The 22,788-nt window shown below is 32.2% G+C and overlaps 1 protein-coding gene across 1 annotated transcript; it reads left to right on the top strand.

Annotated features, from left to right (window-relative positions):
• Nucleotides 1-3,958, top strand: l(3)87Df (lethal (3) 87Df). The gene is made up of 3 exons (XM_066404405.1): nucleotides 1-190; nucleotides 2,552-2,739; nucleotides 3,264-3,958. The coding sequence occupies exons 1-3, from the start codon at nucleotides 131-133 to the stop codon at nucleotides 3,388-3,390; spliced, it is 375 nt and encodes a 124-aa protein (XP_066260502.1). The 5' UTR covers nucleotides 1-130; the 3' UTR covers nucleotides 3,391-3,958.
• The last annotated feature ends 18,830 nt before the right edge of the window (nucleotides 3,959-22,788 follow it).

Below are 22,788 nucleotides of genomic sequence, written 5' to 3'. Positions count from 1 at the left end.
ATGCAAATTAAAAATGTTTTTCCGGGTTCTTTATAAAAGATGTTAAGATTATTCTGTTTTACTTCTATTTATATGTTTATGCATAAGTACGTAACTACCCAGAAACCGAATAAACAATACTAGAAATAATATGGCAGATGAAAGGCCTTATGTTCTGCCGGAGTCTAAGGTAGAAAAACCGAGTGATGCGGTAAGTCCTGTATATTTAATTTTAATTTGCTGCAAGTTTTCCACTACCACATAATTCTCTATATAATTCCCTAATCTAGTCCTCTTATTTTTTAATGAAAAATTGAAGTACTCTCAAGGGTGTTCTGAATCCAAAAATAATATTTCAGTAACTATTTACATATGCATATGTTGCATGTTCTAGGTTTACGCATTGTATGCATTCTCTTAATATTTCTTTTCCATTCAGTAACACTATTACATGTTTGTTCCTAGACATACATACCAGATATATATTGAACCTTTTATGTCAAACCTCACATTTTTAATTAATTTAATAGATCCAGTTAAGTGTTGTCATACACTCAGGAACATAACTATAATGCCACCCATAGTTTTTGAATTGTTTGAATCCACATATTTTTCTTTACTTTTTTAAATTCTTGAAATCAAATATTTTTCAAAATAAACATTTTGGCTAAATTTTATTACAACAACTGATTACTTAACTGACTTTAAAACAAAATTCAATTTTTTTGATAGTGCACAACAATAGCACCACTATGTAAAATTAAGAATTATTAACTTTATAATAGTAAGTTTGATCTTTTTTGCAGATTAATTCAAGTATTTTTGAAGATATACTATTTATAAGATTTGTCAACATTTTTGACTTTAAATTGTTCCAGTTACATTCATTAACCTCTTTCAAATCAACAATGATATGATACTGCTTATTGTCAGCACAAATTCTACACACTTAAATGCCCCATAGATATTTGATAAGGTTTATATCTGGATAATATGCTGGCTAGTTTTTACGATTGAACCTGTTATTCCTCAAACCATGCCATTAACTCTACTGACATGTATAACGAGATTGTCTTGTTGGTATAAGTAATAGTTGTCATGATTCTCATGCAAATATTGCTTTAAGTGCTGCTTCAAGACACTTATATTATCCCAACTACTCATTTGAGTGGAGAGAAAAGCTAGGCAAAGAACACCTCTTATGGTAAATGCATCCTATACCATCAATGAGCCACCTTCAAAATTGCAAGTATTGAAGTAACAGTGTTCTTAAATCACGATAATATGAATTAAAACCATCTGAACCATCAAGTTTAAATTTTTTCTCTTAAAAAAAATTTTCTGAAAGTTTAAAGTAACATTCAAGTGATTCTAATAAATTTGAATGAATAATGAACGTACATTTTGCCAGTTATGGTTCATGTTCTCCTGACCAAACATCATTCACAGTTCTTTATGATGAGGTAAAAGTCTGGGACCTGTGTATAATTTTCGAAGAACAATCTTTCCATTGATGATAAGAATTCTTTTGATGATCCATCAAGAAACATTGACTTAATATTCTACTGCAATTTCATGTCAGCTTTTTAGGCTATTGCTTGACACAGTGATGATTCTTCGTCTTGATAGTAGTGACACTTTCTTTTATGTTCCTCCCTTCTTATTAATTCCATATTGTTTTGGGTCTCTGAGGAAGTTGATAACTACTTTGTGCGATCTTCCAATTCTTCTTACAATAGCTCGTAAACCTACATCTTCTTCATGAAAAGTAAAAATTTTGCCTTATTTGACGTGAGTAAGATGAAATCCACGAGGCATCATGAATTATTCAACGATAATAACAGGTAAACGTCAAATAACAACACGCCTTAGTTTGAAAAACAAATGAATATCCACTGCTCACTTGATTCCCTATTAAAAAGTTATTAATTCTAAATTGTACATAGTAGTGTTATTGTTATGCACTATCGAAAAAATTGAATTTTGCTTTAAAATCATTTAAGTAATCAATAGTAGTAATAAAATTTAACTAAAACGTTTATTTTGAAGAAATCTTTGATTTCAAGAAATTAATTTTTTTTTTAAATAAGTAGATTCAAAAAATTCAAAAATTAAATTATAGACGGTGCTATAGTTATGCTCCTGAGTGTAGATAATTTTAATAAGAGCAAGAATTTGTTTATGTATAGGGTAAAAATTTACCATATGATACAATGATAAATTCAAATTTCTCATCAGATCCTTCGGATCTGGAGTCAGTTATTGTGTGGGATGGTGCCCTGTTGATAAATTTACTATGTATAGACAAGATGATACTAAAAAGTATACAAAAAATACTGCAAGAAACCAAAATCAAAACATAGACTATTTGGTTTTCCCAAAGTGTCTTCAAAAAGAGCTTTTTAAGAAAAATTCTTACACAACATTGAAATACATGTAAATTTCTTCATTTAGTTAAGTAATGTATATAATGTATAATAATTTCTTGCAACTCTTATTCTTAATACATACATTATGAAAAAACCCACACTGTAATTATGGCGTAAATATGCATTTATGTATTTATTTTTAGGGCTTAATTTTGTTTGGCAGAGATGTTTCACAAATACCATGTTTCCGCAATAGCTTCTTGTATGGGACTCTTGGAGGGTTAGGTTTTGGCCTTGCCCATTTTATGTTTACTAGTAAAGTACTAAAATCTACCAATTACTCTGTTTATGCTTTTTCTATGATTACAATTGGATACTGGATACGATGTAGGTAAGTCAGAATACTCAAAAAGTATGTAATCTATGATCGATATAACGAATCCTAGAAATGGCATGAAGTAGGAAAAAAGTTGTGCTATTTAAAAAAATCTATCATGTGATTTTTCGCTGCTTTCGTTGATGCGTTGTTCCAAAAAAAAATTTTTTAGATATTTTATTTATTTTGTTACTTATCATTGTCATTGTTTATAACAGACATTTTGGCTTTAAGCCACCATCAAAAATGTTTTTTAATTATCCCTTTTAAGTAATTTGGAAAAATTATTTTATTTTGAAGTCACCCATGTATCACAAAATATTTGAGGCATTTTTAGTTATTTATCCAAAAAAATAAAAATAATTGATAGTTACCTTTGTTTTACTACTGAGAACTAAATTCTGTTTAAATTGTTCAAATATTTCTAAAGTAGGGAATAAATGAGTGTTCACACTGCAGAACTGTATAGTAATCACTGTAGAATTTGCACATATAATAATTTCTTAGTAAAGTATAACACATACCTTTTTGTTTTGTAGATATCAATATTCAAAAACGAAATTTGAAATGATGCGATTGCAGAAGGCATTGGAACAACATATTATTTATGAAGGTACAGAAAAGGATCCTGGTATGAAAGAAACAATTGAGGTGCTAGATATTTAAAATAAATTGCCAAAATGTTTCAAAAACATGTCACTATTATCCAGAACACTAGTTAAATTATTGTAGAGTTTGTAAATATTATATAATTCTTTTGTAACATGTTCAATTTTTAAAAGAACAATTCGACGCGTTCTTTTCTATTATTGTATCATACATTAACTAGTCAACACACATTGCCCCTGCTCTAAATTTTGTAATACTGATCGTTGTAATCTAGCGTAATTATTAATTCTAACTTTTTTTCTACATTTAAGACAAGTTATCAAAATTAAGCGTCTTTCAAATACGATATAAATAAATGTCAATAGCTCCCGAATATGTATACAAAGAGCATGCACATCAACAGAAAATCTGCTTAGAGTTGACCTTACTCAACTATTGTTTCTGTTAAAATACGCTCAATGAGTTAAAGTGTTTTCAAACTGAACATAATTACGCTGCAATAGAAAGTTGCCTTTTTGATAAATAACATACTTATTGACCTAGTCATTTGCTACAGTAGAGTTAACTAGCTCTTATATTTTGGTGTAGAAAAAAATCTGTTGGTAAAAGTTGAAATAAATAATACACAGAAAAATACTATAAATGAGTCTCAGTTTTGTTTGAATGCTTAGCTATTTTTTTATAGGTATTTTGGCCAAATACCTACGTGAGATGGTGGATGAGATCGGAAGATTTTTTTACGAAGGATATAACCAAACCAAAACTTAATCAGACTAATTGTTTATCAAATTTATAACTTATCAGTTTATACTTAAGTAATAAACTCGCAATTTTCTTCATCGGAACCTGTAACATATATCATTTTGTAACGAATCAATTAAAGAAAGCAGATTAGTTGATGTGCCTTATTTCATTTCAACACTTATTCTTTTAACAAATGGGACAGTAGCAACAATACTTGCTACTAAGTTTATAAGTATCAGGTGCAATTTTAATACGTTCAAATTTCAGCCTATTTCCTATGAATTTTACACACTACAGCGAACTTTGGAAAAAATATATATAAGATTCACTAGGAAACGCTATGCTATGTAGTCCTTAATATATTGCGGGGTCCCGATTTGATTTTATTGCAGAATCCCGTTTGTTACGAAAATGTTTGTTGTATTACGTATTGCGATTACGTATGTTGCTATTACCGCACGCAAAACAAAATGGCACGTGTCAGTGTTGAAAATGTTTATGGGCAATCTATTATAGGCTATTGATTCGTTCAATTAACGTGCGTACGGTAAAATTGTTACAGTATGTGTGCGTGTAAAGATTTTTTACCACATGTGCTAATATTTAATAAATTTTACTGAAGGCAACAAAATTAACACACCTTCCCTCGTAGAAAAATAGCGTGGGTAAAGAATTGCAATCACGATCATTAACTCTGTGTTATGAGCAAAGGTGGTGAGGGGACGAAGTTCTACAACATAACGTACTCTTATTACTTTAATAAATTTAGCCCAAGGGGTGGAATTATGCCTACTCGTTTGAAAACTATTATATGAGTTAGGTATATGATCAGCTGACTCCCTAATTAACACACAATTGAAAATCAGAGGCATATTTGAAAATATCTCGGAAATTATCAAAATTATCTATTTGGATTTTCCCTTTATATAATATGTGTTAAATACTGATACATTTGTGTTTTTTTTTTTGGCCTAGATTTAGTTATATTTCATTAACTTTGTTTCAGCTTTTCTACTTTAGCTCTCTATTAGCCATAGTTTTGTAGACAATGATTTACAAGCAATTTCCCTTCACCATAATATCAAGAAAACTGACAAACTAGATCTACACATAAAAAGTGATAAAACATAACAAGAAGTGATCGAAAAATTTCGAAATTAATTTTTTAAAACTTTATTTAAAAATTATTCAACGTAATTTCCTTCAAAGTACTTCCCTTGGCAACGTATACACTTCTCCCAACGTCATTTCTACTGCTGAAAGGATCCTGAGAGCTGTTCTTATGGAATGTTATTTAGCTCTTTCAATGATTTCTTCAATGTTTTCAATCGAGTTAAACCGCTGCCCTTTCAAAGGTTTTTTGAGTTTGAGAAACAAGGAAAGGTTCGCAGAGGCCAGGTCTGGTGAATAGAAAAGCTGAGGAATGACAATTATACCGTTTTTTGTGGAGAAATCGCGAATGGGCAACGCAGAATGAACTGGTGCGTTGTCATGGTACAGCACCCAATCTTCACTTCGCTACAATACCCGTCTCTTCCTTTGCATAGTTTCACGCTAATTTTTCAGGATTTCAAGGTAATGAAAACGATTAATTATTTATATATAACCTCGTAAAAAGAACTCCTAGTAGACCATACCCTTCCAGTCGAAAAAAACAATGAATATGACTAAAATATTCATTCCCAAACTCTTCCTGTAACATTTGAAAAGTTTCAGTAAAAGTTTTACTCACTTTAACATAAAATTTTACACAAACATGTTGATTTTTACTTAAATTTATCTTGCAAAATATCAAAAAGTCGCCAAACACGCAAAACTGGTTTCATAAAACCAGCTGTAACTTTGCGAAAACGATAAAAATTGAACATCGAAAAAAACTAGTGTTTGAGCTTAATCACACTAAACAATGCTGCCATCCGCACTGCAGTTCGTTGCGACATTGCCCCGTAATTCCAATAGTCCTAGAACTTTTTGACCACCCCTCGTAACTGACTTATAAAAAATTCAAGTTATATTGCATAATTAGAAAGCTCGGTACAATAGAAAAAATCTAACAACGCTGCTAGAAATTACTCCGATAGAGCCCTTTAGAATATTTCGGTTAAATGTTTTTATAATGAGGCATTTTCGATTTAAGTATAGGTAAGTGAAAAAATGAAAAAACTAAATTTCAGTCTTCCACGAATATACAGGGTGTTGTACAATGAGAGGAAAATATTTTAATGGATGATTATATAGCGTGTCCCATTTAAAGTTATGATTGAAGATTACTCAAAATCTTTACATTGTATGAAAAAAAGTTTAAAATAAAAGTTGTCTGGTACAGAGGGTGATAATAATGAATAATAATAAATAGTGATAATAAATGAAAATAGCGACTTTTAGTCAAAACGTCATTTCAAGGGCAACTTCTTTTTGCAAATGGCATTCCCGTATTTTTTTACAGATCCTTGTAGATCTTCAAAAAATGAATATTTTTTATTTAAACAATTTTTTTATTAGATGTTTTGCTGCAGAGTTATCCTTGATTTTTGTCCAATTTTTGAAACAGTCAAAATTATTGCATTTTTTTCTAGAAATGTTTTGCAATGCATATTCTGTTTAAAACTCATAACAATCCTATAATATCTAAAAAAAAAAAATTTCTATGAAAAAAAATATTTCTTAAATTTCCTCTTGTTAGAGACTACATTATAACAAGGTTTACAGGAAGTCAATATTCTTTTTTCGACAATCAATCTAATTGTTTTGTATGAAATCATTTAAAAATTATTATTTTCATTCTAAAATTTAATAATTGAAATGGATCACTACATTTTAGATGATTGATGAATTTAAATTTATTAAAAATGATTGAAATTTGAAATTGATTGATGAATTGACAAACGGGTAGATGTTACGCAGAATAAACAGTTCTTTTCTAATAAGAGTCGAGAGGTGTTTGAAGCAGAAAAAACATTCTTTTGATAATAGTTAATAAGTTTCTCAAATCAGGATTTTAAATTAATTTTTCAAAATTAAAAAAATATATATTTGTTTCTTCATAGAAATAATTTTTTTTGATTAGATAGAAGAAGGATTGTTATGAGTTTTAAACAGAATATGCATTGCAAAACTTTTCTAGAAAAAAATGTTATAATTTCGACCATCTCAAAAGTTGGACAAAAATCAAGGATAAATCTGCAACAAAACATTTAAAAAAATCGTTGAAATAAAAGATATTCACTTTTTGAAGGTCTACAAGGATCTGTAAAAAAAACACGGGGTTGCCATTTGAAAAAAAAAGTTGCCCTTGAAATGACGTATTGACTAAAAGTCACTATCTTCATGACATGTCCCCCTCTTTACCGGACAACTTTTATTTAAAACTTTTTCATACAATGTACCGTTTTTGTGTAATCTTTAATCAAAACTTTAAATTTAAATGGGATACCTTGTATAGCTCATTTTTAATAAAAAATGTCACATTACTAATGATCTGATTTTTAACTGTTTTAGAGATATTCAGATTTTATGTGTTTTATTGATTTTTAACGATATTGTTGCATATCTACTGAAAAAAGTTAGAGTTAAAGTGTAATTCATCAAATTAAAGCAGTAACGGTGTTAAAGTGAACGTTTTTTTATTTATAATAATGTTTACTATCGAAAAATATGCGGACATGGTTTTTGTATATGATTTTGCTAATGGTAATGTACTTGAAGCTGTTAGGTTGTATAAACGCAGATTCCTAGAACGACAAATTCCCAATCGTAGAACATTTGTAAAAGTTTACCAAACTTGAGGAAAACTGGCCATTTCCTCGTTAACCGGTTGGAGTTCGAGAAGCACATTAAAAAAATGTAACAAAGGTCCTTAGAATTTTCAACGAAGAAACTAGTACCGGTCCACGTAGAGTAGACTTGACATTCCACATACACATATGTATAAATTGGTACAAAAAATATTTTGTTGGGATGGTCGGCATCCGTTTAATCAAAGTACAGTACAAGATTTACTAGAAGACGACAAAGAAATTCTCGTCAATTTCTGTCGATGGTATTTAGAAAAGTACACAGAAAATAGACAATTCGAGAAACAGGTCATATGGAAAGATGAAGCAATGTTTATACGTGCAGGAGTTTTTAACTCACAGAACTCATACTAGTGGCCTCATGAAAATCCATTTGAAATTCGCCGGCTGCGTCATCAACATAATTTCAAACTTAATGTTTGGTTAGGATTGATAGGAAATTATTTATTAGATCCCTTTATTATTCTGAATACGTTGAATGCATACGGTTTCCTAAATTTTTTACAAAATAAGCTTAACTATCACCTAGAAAATGTTTCGTTATTAGTCCGGCAGTGAGCTTGATTTCAGTTAGTTACATATCCAGCCAAGTAGACAGGTGACTATGCAGCTAAACCAAAATTATATCCAGACAGATGGATGGGACGTGATAGTCCTATCAGATGGCCCCCTCGAAGCCCAGACCTCACATCTCCAAATTTTTATGTTTGGGGTCACCTAAAATCTTCAGTGTATTCGCAACTCATCAACTCTAGGAAAGAATTGATAAAGCAAATACCAGAAGCGTGTGAATCCATGGACGAAAATCTGCAGGAAATTGGTCGAATTCGTAATTCGATTTCACGACGAAGCAGAATATGTATTCGAAAGGAGGAAGGACATTTTGTACAGTTTTGCATTAAACATATCAATTAATTAAATTCCATTTATGTTATTTACGTTTAATATGTGTTTCATTAAATTTTTGGCAATCCATAAATTGTCAGCAAACCAAGAATATTTAATGTAATTTTCGAATATCTCTAAAACATTAAAAATCGGACCATTAATTATATGACATTTTTTATTGAAAATTAGCTATATATTCACTCCTTACAATATTTTCCTTTCGTTATAAAATACCCTGTAGAGAAAAGTATTGCAAAACTGCCGAAATTTCGATTTAAATACCTTTGCCCTAATTTAACCAATCTTGTATGCCATAAGCGACTCAAGATTCCAATAATGGGGCTCGAATAATGAAGGAAGGATGGAAACTTTAATATAAGAAATAAACTTTTACAGACTTCGCACGTTCAAAGTCCTTCCTTTTATTACTTTAGTGAAGATAGTGTGAAGAAAGTTTCTAGCTTGCGCTTTATTGCAAAATGTAAATCTAAACATTTAATAAAAAACGCAATTTGGTATTATCTCTACGTGATATTAATAAGCAGTTTGAAACTTCGGCTCCTGTTATCAATTCACTGGCGTAATTGGTTAAAATATAATAATGCAATACGATGAAGATAAAAACCACAAATGTTGACTTATGTGATATTTTATATTCGAAGTAGATATAATGTGTGACCTAGGATTAAGTAGTTATCAGTGGCAGTATTCAATGTATGTACTTTAATTTCAATTTATCTTCGGCATACCCATTTGAAATAAACATCGTAAATAGTACCCACCTACTTTAAAAGAATAAGAATCTCATAAAGCGCATACATCTCAACTGGTGCTTCATTAAACCAAAGGCCACACACGTTGGGCCAAAAACTGTTTAGTTCATTTTCTGTCTTATTATTATTTTATTTCTCTATACACATTTTTTTCTAGTTCCCAAGAGAATAACGATGTTAATAAACTTTTGATAAGTGGAGTAAAATTAGATTTAAAATCATTATCGAGGGTTTTGCTTTAAGTAGGGTCAAGGGAGGTAAGGATGAGACGGATTTTAAAACTTTCCGTTTTCTGAAACTCGTAGCTATTGTTTTAGAGCGGTTTTGAACAAAATTGTTTGCTATTACCGTACGGGTTTATTTTATTAACAATTTTGACATAATATAAGGAACTTAAGAAAATATTTTGTACAATATATGTCTTTGATTTGGTGCAAATATGAGACACCTTCGGATAAAAATAAGACATGTTCTATTTTGCTGTGTATTAAACACAAATGGGCAATAGGAGGCCAATATTTAGACAGTTAAAGGTAAAAAAAGACAAATACTAATTATTTCTTTAATAAAGTAATAGATACCTACATTTTCATGTTTTTCAACAAATGGTGTCGTAACAATATACTCTATATGTATATTGTTACGTTGCACATATAAATATAAATTGTTTAATACCTATTAATACTTTGACTGCTGATGACGCAAAAAACTACCAAAATAATTATTTTTATGAAGCTTTCAATGATGTAAGAAAATAATTACCACCGCAGTACTTTACCAGCACTCAATGTGTTAAAGGCTAATTCATTAACAATTTAAAACGATTTTAAGACGATTTAAAACAAATTATAATAAGTATTCTCACAGGAACTAATTTAAAACAAATTCACATTTCAAAAAAAAAACTTTTGTCTCATTTTTACCTCAAAACGTACCATATTCAGAGTTGTCCTATCTTTACCCCAAAACGTGTCTTATTATTGGACTTACCTCTGTTGTTCATTTATTCAATTATCACATAGGTAACTCTAGAGTTTGATTTAACTAATTTCCATTAAGCAGGTACTAATTAACTAGTATAAACCATACATATTCTTTTTGTTTCACGAAAATGGTTACATTTTTGAAATGTATCAGAATAAGCGGGAAAAATTTTAGAGGTTATAAAACAAATGAATATGACATGTCTGTCGCCTTTTAAGATGTTTACAGTTTCCTGTAGTTGAAAACTGTAATATAATGAAAGATAAGGTTTAAAACTTTGCTGTAAAAATGCGTTTAAGTCGGTGATTGATTAAGAGAGATCAGCAGAAGGTGTCTCATTTTTACCTTAAAGATTTGGGTGTCTCATTTTTATCCCCCTTGACCTTATTTCGCAAAAACACTATGAATCTCCTAAATGTAAAGTGCTTAGTGTGTGAACTAAAATCTTTAACTAGTTGTGAATAAACCTTTGTTTTATGTACTTGCATGGATAGAAACTGTTGTTACTGCTTAATTTCCATATCGGAAACAATGAGTTAATGACCAGCAAGTACTGTTCTATTTTTACGCCCCGTCGCTAATAGCAACAGGTCGTAAAGTTGCCATAACCCTCGTCGCTCTAGACGAAGTCCTTATAATCAAATAACTACGTATAATGTTATTTTGTTTTCAGTTAGAGGATCAAAAAATAAAATTTTTGCCTAAAATATTACACGTAACACGGGCCTAAAGGGATAGGCCCTTGATCAAATTATCGAAACCGAGTACTCCGACCGCGGGCATAATTTCCTCTCGGCCCTCTACACGTAAGTAAGTACAGTAATTAAAAAAGCTTATTTGGAAAAATAAACTAAGTTTTATTCACATTAAATGTTTTGGTACACCCAGTACTTTATTTTTCGGAGATACAAAGTGTTTTTGCAAAACACAAATTAAACCCTAGCTTTGAAATACTGTACGTAAAAATTGGTTTCAACTGAGACCTATTTTTCTCGAGGTATCAAGAGCTTATAGATTACTATGCATTTTTTTGCAAATTTGAATGGAAATATAGAGGGCGTCCCAAGTTTTATGATCGAGGCTTCAGGAATCGTTGGAAAAACATATTTTACGATGGGTTGATCACATAAACATAGCTCCTATTTTCTTAATTTCTGAACTACAGGGTGAAAAGGTTTAAGCAAAAAAAGAAGTTCGTATTCTTTTACTTTCAAAGTGTTAAACCGTCCCAAACCAAATATGATGCACAGAATAGTTTCGTGGTGTCACAACAATAAACAATGTGTGCCAAGTGGCTAAGTTCGTCAGTAGTTGAAATATAACTATTGAGTAATAATAGTGCGATAGTGAAACAAATACACATCGAAAAAAAATCGGTATAATCATAGGATGGAGCATTCAGTTATACCAGATGGCAACGGGGAAACCAGGGTTATGCTCTTTAGCATTGAATTTCGATATGTTCAATTTATTTTCGGCATTCCCATTTGAAATAATCAATTTTATCAGTCAGTATTTACTTAATTCATTTGATCCAATCTGACAACCCTGCTAGCGTTTAAATATAACCTTGAAACAAATGCTAATGTTTGTCATAATATACCTGCAGGGGGCAATATGTCAAGTTTCCATGGCTTACTCCGCTGCAAACAAAAAATAAAGGAATTATAGTAATACCACTTTCTATACCTTCATCTTAAGGTTCAGCTATAGTGAAAATAGAGATTTTGACAGGCAAACAATGGTAATGTGTAATTAGTTAATATGTATTTTTGTTTCGTCAATAGAAGTGGTTTTACCAAAATTTTACTTGAATCAACTGATATTCGTATCACAAATGATTTATTAAATGCACAAAGTAATGTTTCACGTCGAAAGTCGAAAGAATTACGTACACTGACTCGTGAAAGTCTTGGTATCCGCCTATCAAATGTGTATTATTGCCTATATCTTTTTACAAACAAACGCAACTTTTAATTACACTTCACTTATTAATTCAAACACTTCTATATTAAATAATATAACTAATTAAAGATATAATTGTCGTCATGTACAAAAAAAACATTAAATACACTGCGTTTCAAAAAAATTAACCTCCCTGAGGGAGTAGAAGCAAAACTTTGAAATTACGTCTATACATTCCCTGCATAAAAGAAACAATTGATTACATTTACAAAACGAATGAACAATATTTCTCAAAAGAAAAACTAATAATGCATTATATCTCCGCGTAGCATTATGCATTCAACAACTCTTCTAGGCATGCTGGAAATTAAATCATCGATTGCATATTGAGGCAGTTCGTCCCAGGCTACCTGGAGCTGTTGGCGCAATTCCTCTAAAGTGTTGGGAAGATGACGTGAACGACGCAGTCTTCTGTCCATTATGTTCCAAACATATTCTATGGAGCTCAAGTCCGGTGATTTTGGCGGCCAAGGTAAACGATTGATGTTGTTTTCTGTTACAAAGTCTGAAGTTACGTTGGCAGTATGAGACCGTGCATTATCTTATTGGAAGACTGCTCTTGAAAGATTCTGCATCAATGGAAGAACAATAGGCTCCAAAACTGAATCCATGTAGCGCCGCGCGTTTAATGTGTCTGGAATAAATACCAACAAGGACTTGCCTCCGCACCATATTGCTCTCCACATCGTTACCCCAGGAGCTAACGCTGTATGGCGACGCTGAACGAACTCCAAATTTTGTCTCTGGCCTCTAGGTCGTCTAATCCGCAAACGCCCGTCAGAATGCCATGAGCAAAATCTGGATTCGTCGCTAAAAACGATTTTTTCCCATTCATGATTCCAGTATTGTCTATCCTGGGTCCGCTGCAATTTGATAACTTTATGTTGTATTGTCAGAGGAAGACGAAAATAAGGACGATAAGAACGCAATCCAAATGAGCGACTTCTGCGATAGATCGTACTCATAGAGACTCTATGACCAATTCCTCGTATCCAATTTATTGCAACAGCTCATGTTGGTTCTGTCGGATCTTGAATTGCACTTTGCCTTAAGAGACGATCTTCACGCTCTTATGTTGCTCTGGGACGTTTACTATCTCTACGACAAGCTTCCAGGTTTTTTTCTTGTTAGTCTCTCCAAATTCATCTTACAGTACTGTGTGTTCGACCTACACGTCGGCCAATTTCACAAAATGTTAAGCCAGCCTCGTGTATTCCTATAATTCATCCTCTTTCAAAAAGTGTTATTTGATGAAAATTTGCACGACGTCTTACTCGTGGCATCTTTCAAAGTACTAATACTTACAATAAGCAAAAAGAAATTGAAAAAAACAACTTAAATAAAGTGAAATAAAACACCTCCAAGTTATAACAAACAACTTTCGAGTCGAGGATTGCCTTCAAAATGTAATCAATGGTTTCTTTTTATGCAGTGAATATATAGACATAATTGCAAAGTTTTGCTTCTACTCCTTTAGGATGGTACATTTTTTTTTTAATACAGTGTATTTGTTCAGCGGACAAAATAAAACCTTGCAAATGTCTTGATACATACAGTAATCTCACGCCTTTAGATTACTTTCTATGGGGTTATCTTAAGAGTAAGGTATACTTTAATCAGCCAGCAATTATCAAAGCCTTAAAAACGAGAATCTGTAATGAAATAAGAACAATTACCCCAGCAATACTTCAAGATGTCAAACAGGAATTTATTCATCGTCTTGCTTACTGTCAAGAAGTCAAGAACATTTATTGGATTAGAAAACTTTTATGTTGTGCCATGCTTTACTTAATTTTTGATTATTTCTTTGAATAAATTACTTAAAAAAGCTTTGAATCGAAAAATTTTTCAAACAAATGTTTTTCAGTTTTTAGTGGTGTATCTATTTTTATTAAAAAAATATACTGTTTCCATTAGGAAAAATGTGAATGATCTTAAAAAGACCTTCTAAATGACAGTTTTTTGGAAAAAAAGGAATGTCAAAAGAAGCGCTCCTTCACCCCAAACAACCTTTATTTGAAAAATGTTTGTATTAAATTCTTAGTTTTCGAGAAAATCGGATGTGCATGATAAATCGAACACCCTGTATATATATGTCAGAGATTTATTAGTTTTTAAGATGTGTAAAAGTAACATTAGGATAGACAATAAGATGAAGAGCAGGCTGACAGGGCCATCTGAAGATAAAGCACTGTCGAACGAGGTCACTATTGCCACGGCGCTCTTAAGTGGCCATGTGTGCTAATTATTTGGGTGACACTAAACTATTGGTTCCTTTGTAATAGGGACTAACAGGTACTTTTCCCACGGTTCTGAAGGACCCACCAGAACTGGGAAAGTTAAGGCAAGAGAGACAAAGAACGGGCAGTTAATAGATTGATGGGAAGAAGAGCGGTCGTGGAATAGTGAACTGGTTTGTCTGTCTCTTCTATCTTTCTTTTTCTGTTAATAAAAAGAAGCAATATACAAAATACAAAAAATGGAGAATACTTCGCAAGTTACTCCGACATATATATATATATATACAGCATTTAATATTTCTCTAACTGTTGACAATATGAAAATTTGGCGAGACACGTCAAATGAGACATTAAGGGGGTCAACTTTTGAAGTATATGTAGTTGTATTCCTTTCAACCCCCTGAGCCCCAGAGTGTCTACCCCTAAAATTTTAAATTGCAACTCCCAATTTTTATATCATTTTTGAGATCCTTATGAAATTCTAAATAGATACCATCCTTTTTTTGTGGAAAAAAACTTTTTTTGTCAAAATTTAAGTCATTTACAATTCGACGAAACGCTTAAAACCGATTCGAATGTAAGTAATATGTTTAATTTTAAATTGCAGTATGTATGCGAGTTTTAAGGGGGTTCCACTGTCACATCCACTTCCTAAAGGGCATAATAAAACTAGTGAAAATTTAAAGTTCCTACTTTTATTATTTTATGAACTGTTGGAAATGATTTCCATTGTTTTCTAAGCACAAATGCAACCGATTTTCAAATTCTTCACGAACGTTTTCAAATGTTGGAGGTGAAATAGCCCTACATTCTTGAATAACCTTTTGTAGGAGTTGTTCTATTGAGTTTGGTTGGGTTTTAAAAACTATCGATTTTAAATAATCCCATAGAAAGAAATCAAGTGGTGTCAGATCTGGAAATCTAGGTGGTCATTCAATAGGTCCTCTCCTACCAACCCACTTCCCCGGGTAATGATTATTCAACCATTCTCTTACTGGACGTACATAATGAGGTGGTGCTCCGTCTTGCAAAGGAGCAAATGTTCATCTAAATTAAGATTTCCAACGACGTTCCTTTGACTTTTTACGTCATGAATTATGAGCGGCTCTATAGTTGTATCTAACATCTCAGCATAAACTTCACCATTTAAATTTCCATCTATGGAAAAAGGACCAATGATGGCATCACCTAATATGCCCGCACAAAACGTTTAATTTTTCAGGACATTGTCCCTTTCTAATTATGTGAGGATTAAAGTCGCTCCAGTAACGACAATTTTGTTTGTGGACTTTGCCATTTAAGTAGGAAGTGCATTCATCACTAAAGCAGATACTTTTTATTATTTGAGCAATAATCCTGTTAGTCATAATTTCGAAAAATTCAATACGTCTATCGGGGTCGTCTTCCTGTAATTCTTGGGTAATTTGTAGTTTGTATGGGAAAAATTTGTGAAACTTCAACAGTTTTTTGACTGATTCACGAGACACTCCAGTTATGTTTGCAGCTTCACAAAGCGATATAGTGGAATTCATTGCAAATTCGCCAATAACTTCAATCTGCGTGGCTTCATTGAGCAACCTTGGCTCGTTTCTTTTTTTATTGCAAACAGATTCAGTTGCTTCAAATTTAGCCACTAACTCTCAGATGTACTTGTGCCCAATGTTGTTTCCTGGATATCTAATATTAAATGTGATAACCGTCCTTGCAAAACAACGATTTTCGGCTTCATAAATAAAGATAATTTCGATGCGCTCAGTAATGCAATGGTGTAAGCCATTTTAAGAAGCAGATGCAACACGAACAGAAAATACACACAACAATTGAAAGCTATTAATTTTTTTTTTCAGGAATTGTATTTTTTCAAATATTTTCACTAATAAAACAATTTGTTAAATGAATATCACGCTACTGAAAATAACAACTGTATTTGTTACTTCTAAATAAAATCAGAAATAAGCAAAATGAAGCAAAAAATGAGGTTTGAGCATACCCGAAAATTTTAAATATTTCATGTTTTGTACCAAAAAAAGGTAAATAAACGAAAAACATTTAAATCTAGTCTTGTATTAACTAACATTGGAATCGATTTTAAGCGTTTCATCGAATTGTGAAATAAATGGCTTAAATTTTGACAAAAAAAAAATTTTACACAAAAAAAAGGATGGTATCTATTGAGAATTTCATAAGGATCTTAAAAATGACATAAAAATTGGGAGTTGCTATTTAAAATTTTAGGAGTAGACACATTGGGGCTTAGGGGGTTGAATGAAATACAACGACAAATACCTCAAAAGTTGACCTCTTTGATATCTCATTTGACGTGTTTCGCCAAATTTTCATATTATTAGCATTTAGAGAAATAGTAAATGCTGTTCGTTTTCAAATTGTCACCCTGTATACATTGTATGTATATGTATATACATTATAAATTTACTTCACCATGATTGGTGAACGAGGATTCATCCGAAAAAAGGACACGGAAGGAAAAATTCTCAGTTGATTGTAATTTTTCCCTTGCCTAATTACAAAATTGCATGCGGTGTTCAAATTGGTCATCACCTAATTGTTGATGAAGAAAAGGTGATACGGAAGGTATTTGTTTAATTTATTTTATTAATTTGTTGTGTATTAATTTGTTTAATTTTAAAATCCGATGTATATTAGTGTAGGTTTTTTATATAGTCGTCTAGGGTTTTTGAATAATAGGGTTTATTGATATTAACGGATTCTACTTGCGGATAACAGTTCTGATGAGCCATTCGAAAGAAAGAGGACCCTCTAGATTCGGGGCGCTCTTAAATACTAAACCTAAGAGTAATTAAAACAGTGTCGTACCGTGGCTAGAAAGCAATTACTGACTTATGACACCACCTGAGTCGCTACCATGGTACTGATAACGCTTTGTCGGTACATATCCAGAGATGCCGACAAAGCGCGGCCGTGCCTTTCATCCACGCCGACAAAGGGCGGCTATCCTTTCCCACAAATACCGACAAAGGGTGGCTAGACGTTAATCATAAAATAGCAGAATTGCATGAAGATAATGATTGCGAAACCCTCTTACTTGACGAAAATACCTCTAACTAGGTTGCGACATACATAGGCGTCCTATGAGGGCAACATCAGCCCCTTTACAATTCTTTCATCTTAAATTAAGACCTAACCTAATTAACAGCATTAGAGCACTATCATTATTTACAACTCAACGACTTCCGATTGTGCCTCGATTTTATCGTAAACATGGAAAAGTCTATATATGTGCCCAAGGGTTAGATCTATTCGACCTAAGAATCCCACATTAGTTACTGAAATGCTCGAAATTCTCGACAATTGACGGCAACTAACATGGGGATCAACAGCCACAGCTGCTAAAATTGCTACTTGATTATTTTCATTAGTAACCGTTCTTGCTCGAGTTTTTTTATTCTCCTCCACGATACCATTTTCAAGAAATTTATTAATTGTCCGATAAAAAGTTACACGAGAAGGTGATCTTTGATCAGGGAACCTTTACACGTAAATTTCACGAGCTTCACCGACATTTTGGTGGCTCTCACCGTAAGCTAACACCATTTGAATTTTTTTTTTAGAAAAACGTTTCATATTAATTTTGGTTCGAAATTTTTCACAAGAATCAAACGATGAAACTACTTGGGATATCAAGTTTATTTAAAAATTTCAAAGACGCATGAGATATTTGTGTTTGTAAACATAAATACGGGTTAAAAAAATAAATTGTGTTTATTTATTTTATATTCTAAGAAATGAATGGAAATACTTTGTTTTCATTTACAATGAGAATTAAAAAATGTCTCGATGTGGAAGGTCAACATTTTGAACATTCGATGGATTGATGATTCATTTGAATTGTAAGATTTTGTTATGTTTTATTTTCAATAAATTATTAATTATTTTTTACAATTTAAAGCATATTTAATTTTAAATGATTCACATTAATTTTTGTTACTATCACCGTAAAAAGAAATTTTAGAAAAAACTTTCTTAGCAAAAGTTTATTATTTTTTTAATATTTTTAAAAATCTAAAAAATGGGTATTCCATTAAAAAAATGTAGTTGACTTTGAAATGCCCTTCAAATGACCTTGAATATACATTTTATTATGCGTGTTAGGTTTCCCCCTTGACAACAATGTTTATTCGAAACATTTTTTGATTTGAAAATTACTTTTTGAGATAATTGCTTGTCTCACTTTAAATAAAACAACCGGTATATCAGCCATTAATACACACTGTACGCCTTGTGTTTGGGGTGGTTGTCTTGTTGGAAGTGAAAATCCTCAACAAGTCCCAATTTTCGGACACTTTGTATTAAATTTTTCTGTACAATGTTAAGGTAGATTTTTTGATCCATGATTCCATCTAGTATTTGAAGATTACCCACTCCAGTTGCCGACATGCAACCCCAAACCATAATACCACCATCTATCTCTACGTTTCACTGTTTTAATAGTGTTGCTTGGATGTAATCCTGTATTTGATTTTCACTATACTTTTATGCATCCATCAGATCCAAAAACGTTGAATTTGACTTTCATCAGACCAAATTACTTTATCCCAGAAATCAAAAGATGAATTTTTATATTCCTGAGCAAATTTTAACCGCTTAAATTTATTCTGCTTGTTAACATATGGCTTCTTGAGAGGAGTACAACATTTTTGAAACCACCCCGATGTAACACTCGACGAATTGTAACTTCATGCACTATTTTTCCATTTAGTTGCAGCAATTCAGCAGCGATGTTTGAAGAACTTTTCTTGAGATTCTTTTTGATTTCTTCGAGTATAAATCTTTCTTCTCGTTATGTTAACTTCCGTTGACGGCTTGTGCATACTTTATTTTAAATTCTTTCGTCAGTGTTATATCGATTAATAATTTTTTTAATTGTAGATTTACTTCTTTTCAATACGTGTCCAATTTCGGTATAGGATTTTCCTTCTTTATGCAAATTTATAGCGATTTTTCGTTCCCTAAAACTTAATTCACTTCGTGCCATTTTTAGTTAAATTCGGACAAATTTAAATTGATAATAATCTATTTACAATATATTTAGTAAACCTTAGTTGCCCTTTTCTGCTTTTTTCACAATATCAAATAAAAAATAATAAAAATAAACATGCATTGACTCGTACCAAGACTTGAGAAGTTTTATTTTCCGCTAATAAAATATTTAACGTTTTTTTGTACATGGCGATAATTATATCTTTAATTAGTTATATTATTTAATGCAGAAGAAGTGTATGAATTAATAAATAAAGTGTAATTAAAAATTACGTTTGTTTGTAAAGATATAAGCAATACTATAAATTTGATAGACGGGCATAAAGACTTTTGCGAGCCAGTGCATAAACAGGATGTTCGGAAAGGTCATGTCATAAATTTTACAGGTTACAGAAAAGGCCAAAATAATACTAGTACTTTAAATTAAAAAAATCCTAGCGGTCTTCATTATCAAAATATTCGCTTTCAAAATAAGGAGTTAAAGAAAGCCGTTTGCTGTAACTTTCAAACGATTTTCATGGTAATAATGAAACTTAAACGATTTAAATAGGTCATAATCGTACTTATTTTAATATGCAAACAGATGTTTTATATGTCTTCCTAACATAGGGAAAATCAAAATTTCTTATTTAATTAAATTTATTCATTTTTTTAGTGAATTGACAAAATTTGTATTTTTTTCCTAGTGCTGCGGTAACCTCGATGTGAACAGGACGAACCCAGTGTGAATACAGTATGCAAGTTAATTTTTTGTTGGCACATTAAACCCGAAACAGAAAAAAATTTCAAAAAATTCGAAACAAACACAGACGTAGTCGCTAGAGCGAACTAGAGGTTCTCAAAACGAAATGTATCCTGTAAGCTCGCAAGGGTCCGATACAGACCATGCATCCCAGTAGGTTTCATTCAGCCCAGATCAAAGAAAAAGGGCAGGAAATCCAAATCTATCCCTTCCACACCAACCACATCGACACGAGAAATCAAAAGGCCAGCGCTGGACTGATCAGCAACAACCACAACAACGCAACAAAACAACAATAATGCAATAATCACAAAACCACACAATCCATCATTCTCCCACTCAATAACGATCACAACAACATGGCCATCTCCAGAGTTGAATTTGCATTAAGATGAAAACAACTTAATTCAAACAAAGATGTTATCGTCCAGCAGGAGAAGAATTTCCTCTTCAAAATCAACAATGACACTAAAGCCTTAGAAACACTACAAACACTCATTAACCAGAAAGTGGTAACAGCATACAAAAATAACACAGAATTTTATGACTATAACACAAAACTGAACGCAATATCAAATAACACCATCATATTCAGTGGTAGCTACAGGAGTCGACTTAGAGATAACAGACGACGTGTTCTTAAAAAACCTGAAAAGATAGGACACACAAATTAGATTCTGCAAGAGAATTATCTCAAGACAGCGAAACTCTCCAACCTTAATGATGAGACATAACTGGGGACCCCACAACATATGAAAAACTGATGAAGGACAGGATGGTCCACTTTCTGAGACGTGTCTTTAGAATAATAGAAAGCAAACCGCCAATATCAGTCCCATGCCACAAATGCAACGCATTTGACTATAAGACAGAACATTGCAAAACATCAGTGAAATGTAGAAAGTGGCAGGGACCCCATGCAACGACATCTTGCAAATCGCCACTGCCAGTCGGTGTACTGCTTGTGGTTTGGAAGAGCATGCAGCATGGTGTGCAGCATATGAAGTGTCCAAGAAGACCTACAGCCCCAATCGAAGGCATACCGAACGTAAAGATTAAATGCGCAATAAGAAGTTTATCCAGGTATCCAAAACATTAATACAGAACAACAGAATTTATGCACCGGTAACAACACATGACTACATAATTAACAAGTGCAAACACCAACTAAATAAGACAAGCAACACAAATACAGAAGAACTTATCAAAAATTGCGAAAACAATTCGTAGAAGACTTCAGCATTGATACTTTAGTTGTGTTCTTCAGTAATCATATGTACATCTTAATGTTCGACATGAACGTGCCCCAAAGGAGTTTCCCGACAGAACCCCAAGACCAACTGAAACAAACAATCACGCACATGGAACATTCAATTTAAAACTTATATATGCCAACATCAATGGACTAACCAGTAAAAAACAATTAACATATAATTACATTGAATGCAACGAAACCGACTGCATGTTCGTAGAAATTAAAACCAAACCGAGACAGGTACCAACGTACAGAAACTGGCAGTATATGTAAACATGGGATTGCCCTAACCAACGCCAAAGAAGGAGCAGCAGTGTTGCTCAATCCAAAAATAAAATTGGGCAAGGCGAACCCCCTTTCACTGAATCACCCATTAAATGACTGTCTTCACTTTACCATTCCTCACCTAGACGACATTATACACATTTTCCTTGTGTACCTACACGCACGCTCCAATATAGAGGCAAATATCTTCATAAAGGCATGCCTCTACAAATACTCCATCATCGTTGGGGCTATAATCTCAACAAATGCAAAACAACTCAACTATACAGATTTCTGGGCAACTCAGACTTCATAAAACAACATACCCCTCCGACATTCTTAATGGCAGAAAATCAAGACTCAACTTCGGATATACTATTTTACATACCAAGAATCTGATAAACTATAAAAACAACATTAACATAACAAATGAACTTGAGTCGGACGACTTAACTATCAATTTTAGTATCGATCTCCTACATACTTAACCCATGCCCCCGGTAAATGTAAATCCCCAGAAAATTAAATCTAACAAATATAGACACCGATAAAGTAAGGCAACAATTATATGACTATATCCTATCACAAATAAAACCTACTTCGATAAATGATGTACAAAAACAACTAACTCTGGCAATAGAAAAATTCTTTCTCGAAGCCAGGAACGTATTCTAACAACATATTCTACCAAAATTTATATTACGACTAATTGAACGCAAAAGGGAATTATACGGACTATACACACAGACAGGAGACAATGAACTAAAGAGAACACTTAACGGTTTAA

This window comes from Euwallacea similis, chromosome 34 (assembly GCF_039881205.1).
Source record: "Euwallacea similis isolate ESF13 chromosome 34, ESF131.1, whole genome shotgun sequence".
In the NCBI taxonomy this organism is placed as follows: Eukaryota; Metazoa; Arthropoda; class Insecta; order Coleoptera; family Curculionidae; genus Euwallacea; species Euwallacea similis.
The sequence above is the reverse complement of the archived record's forward strand: the minus strand, read 5'-3'. Positions and strand labels throughout refer to the sequence as shown.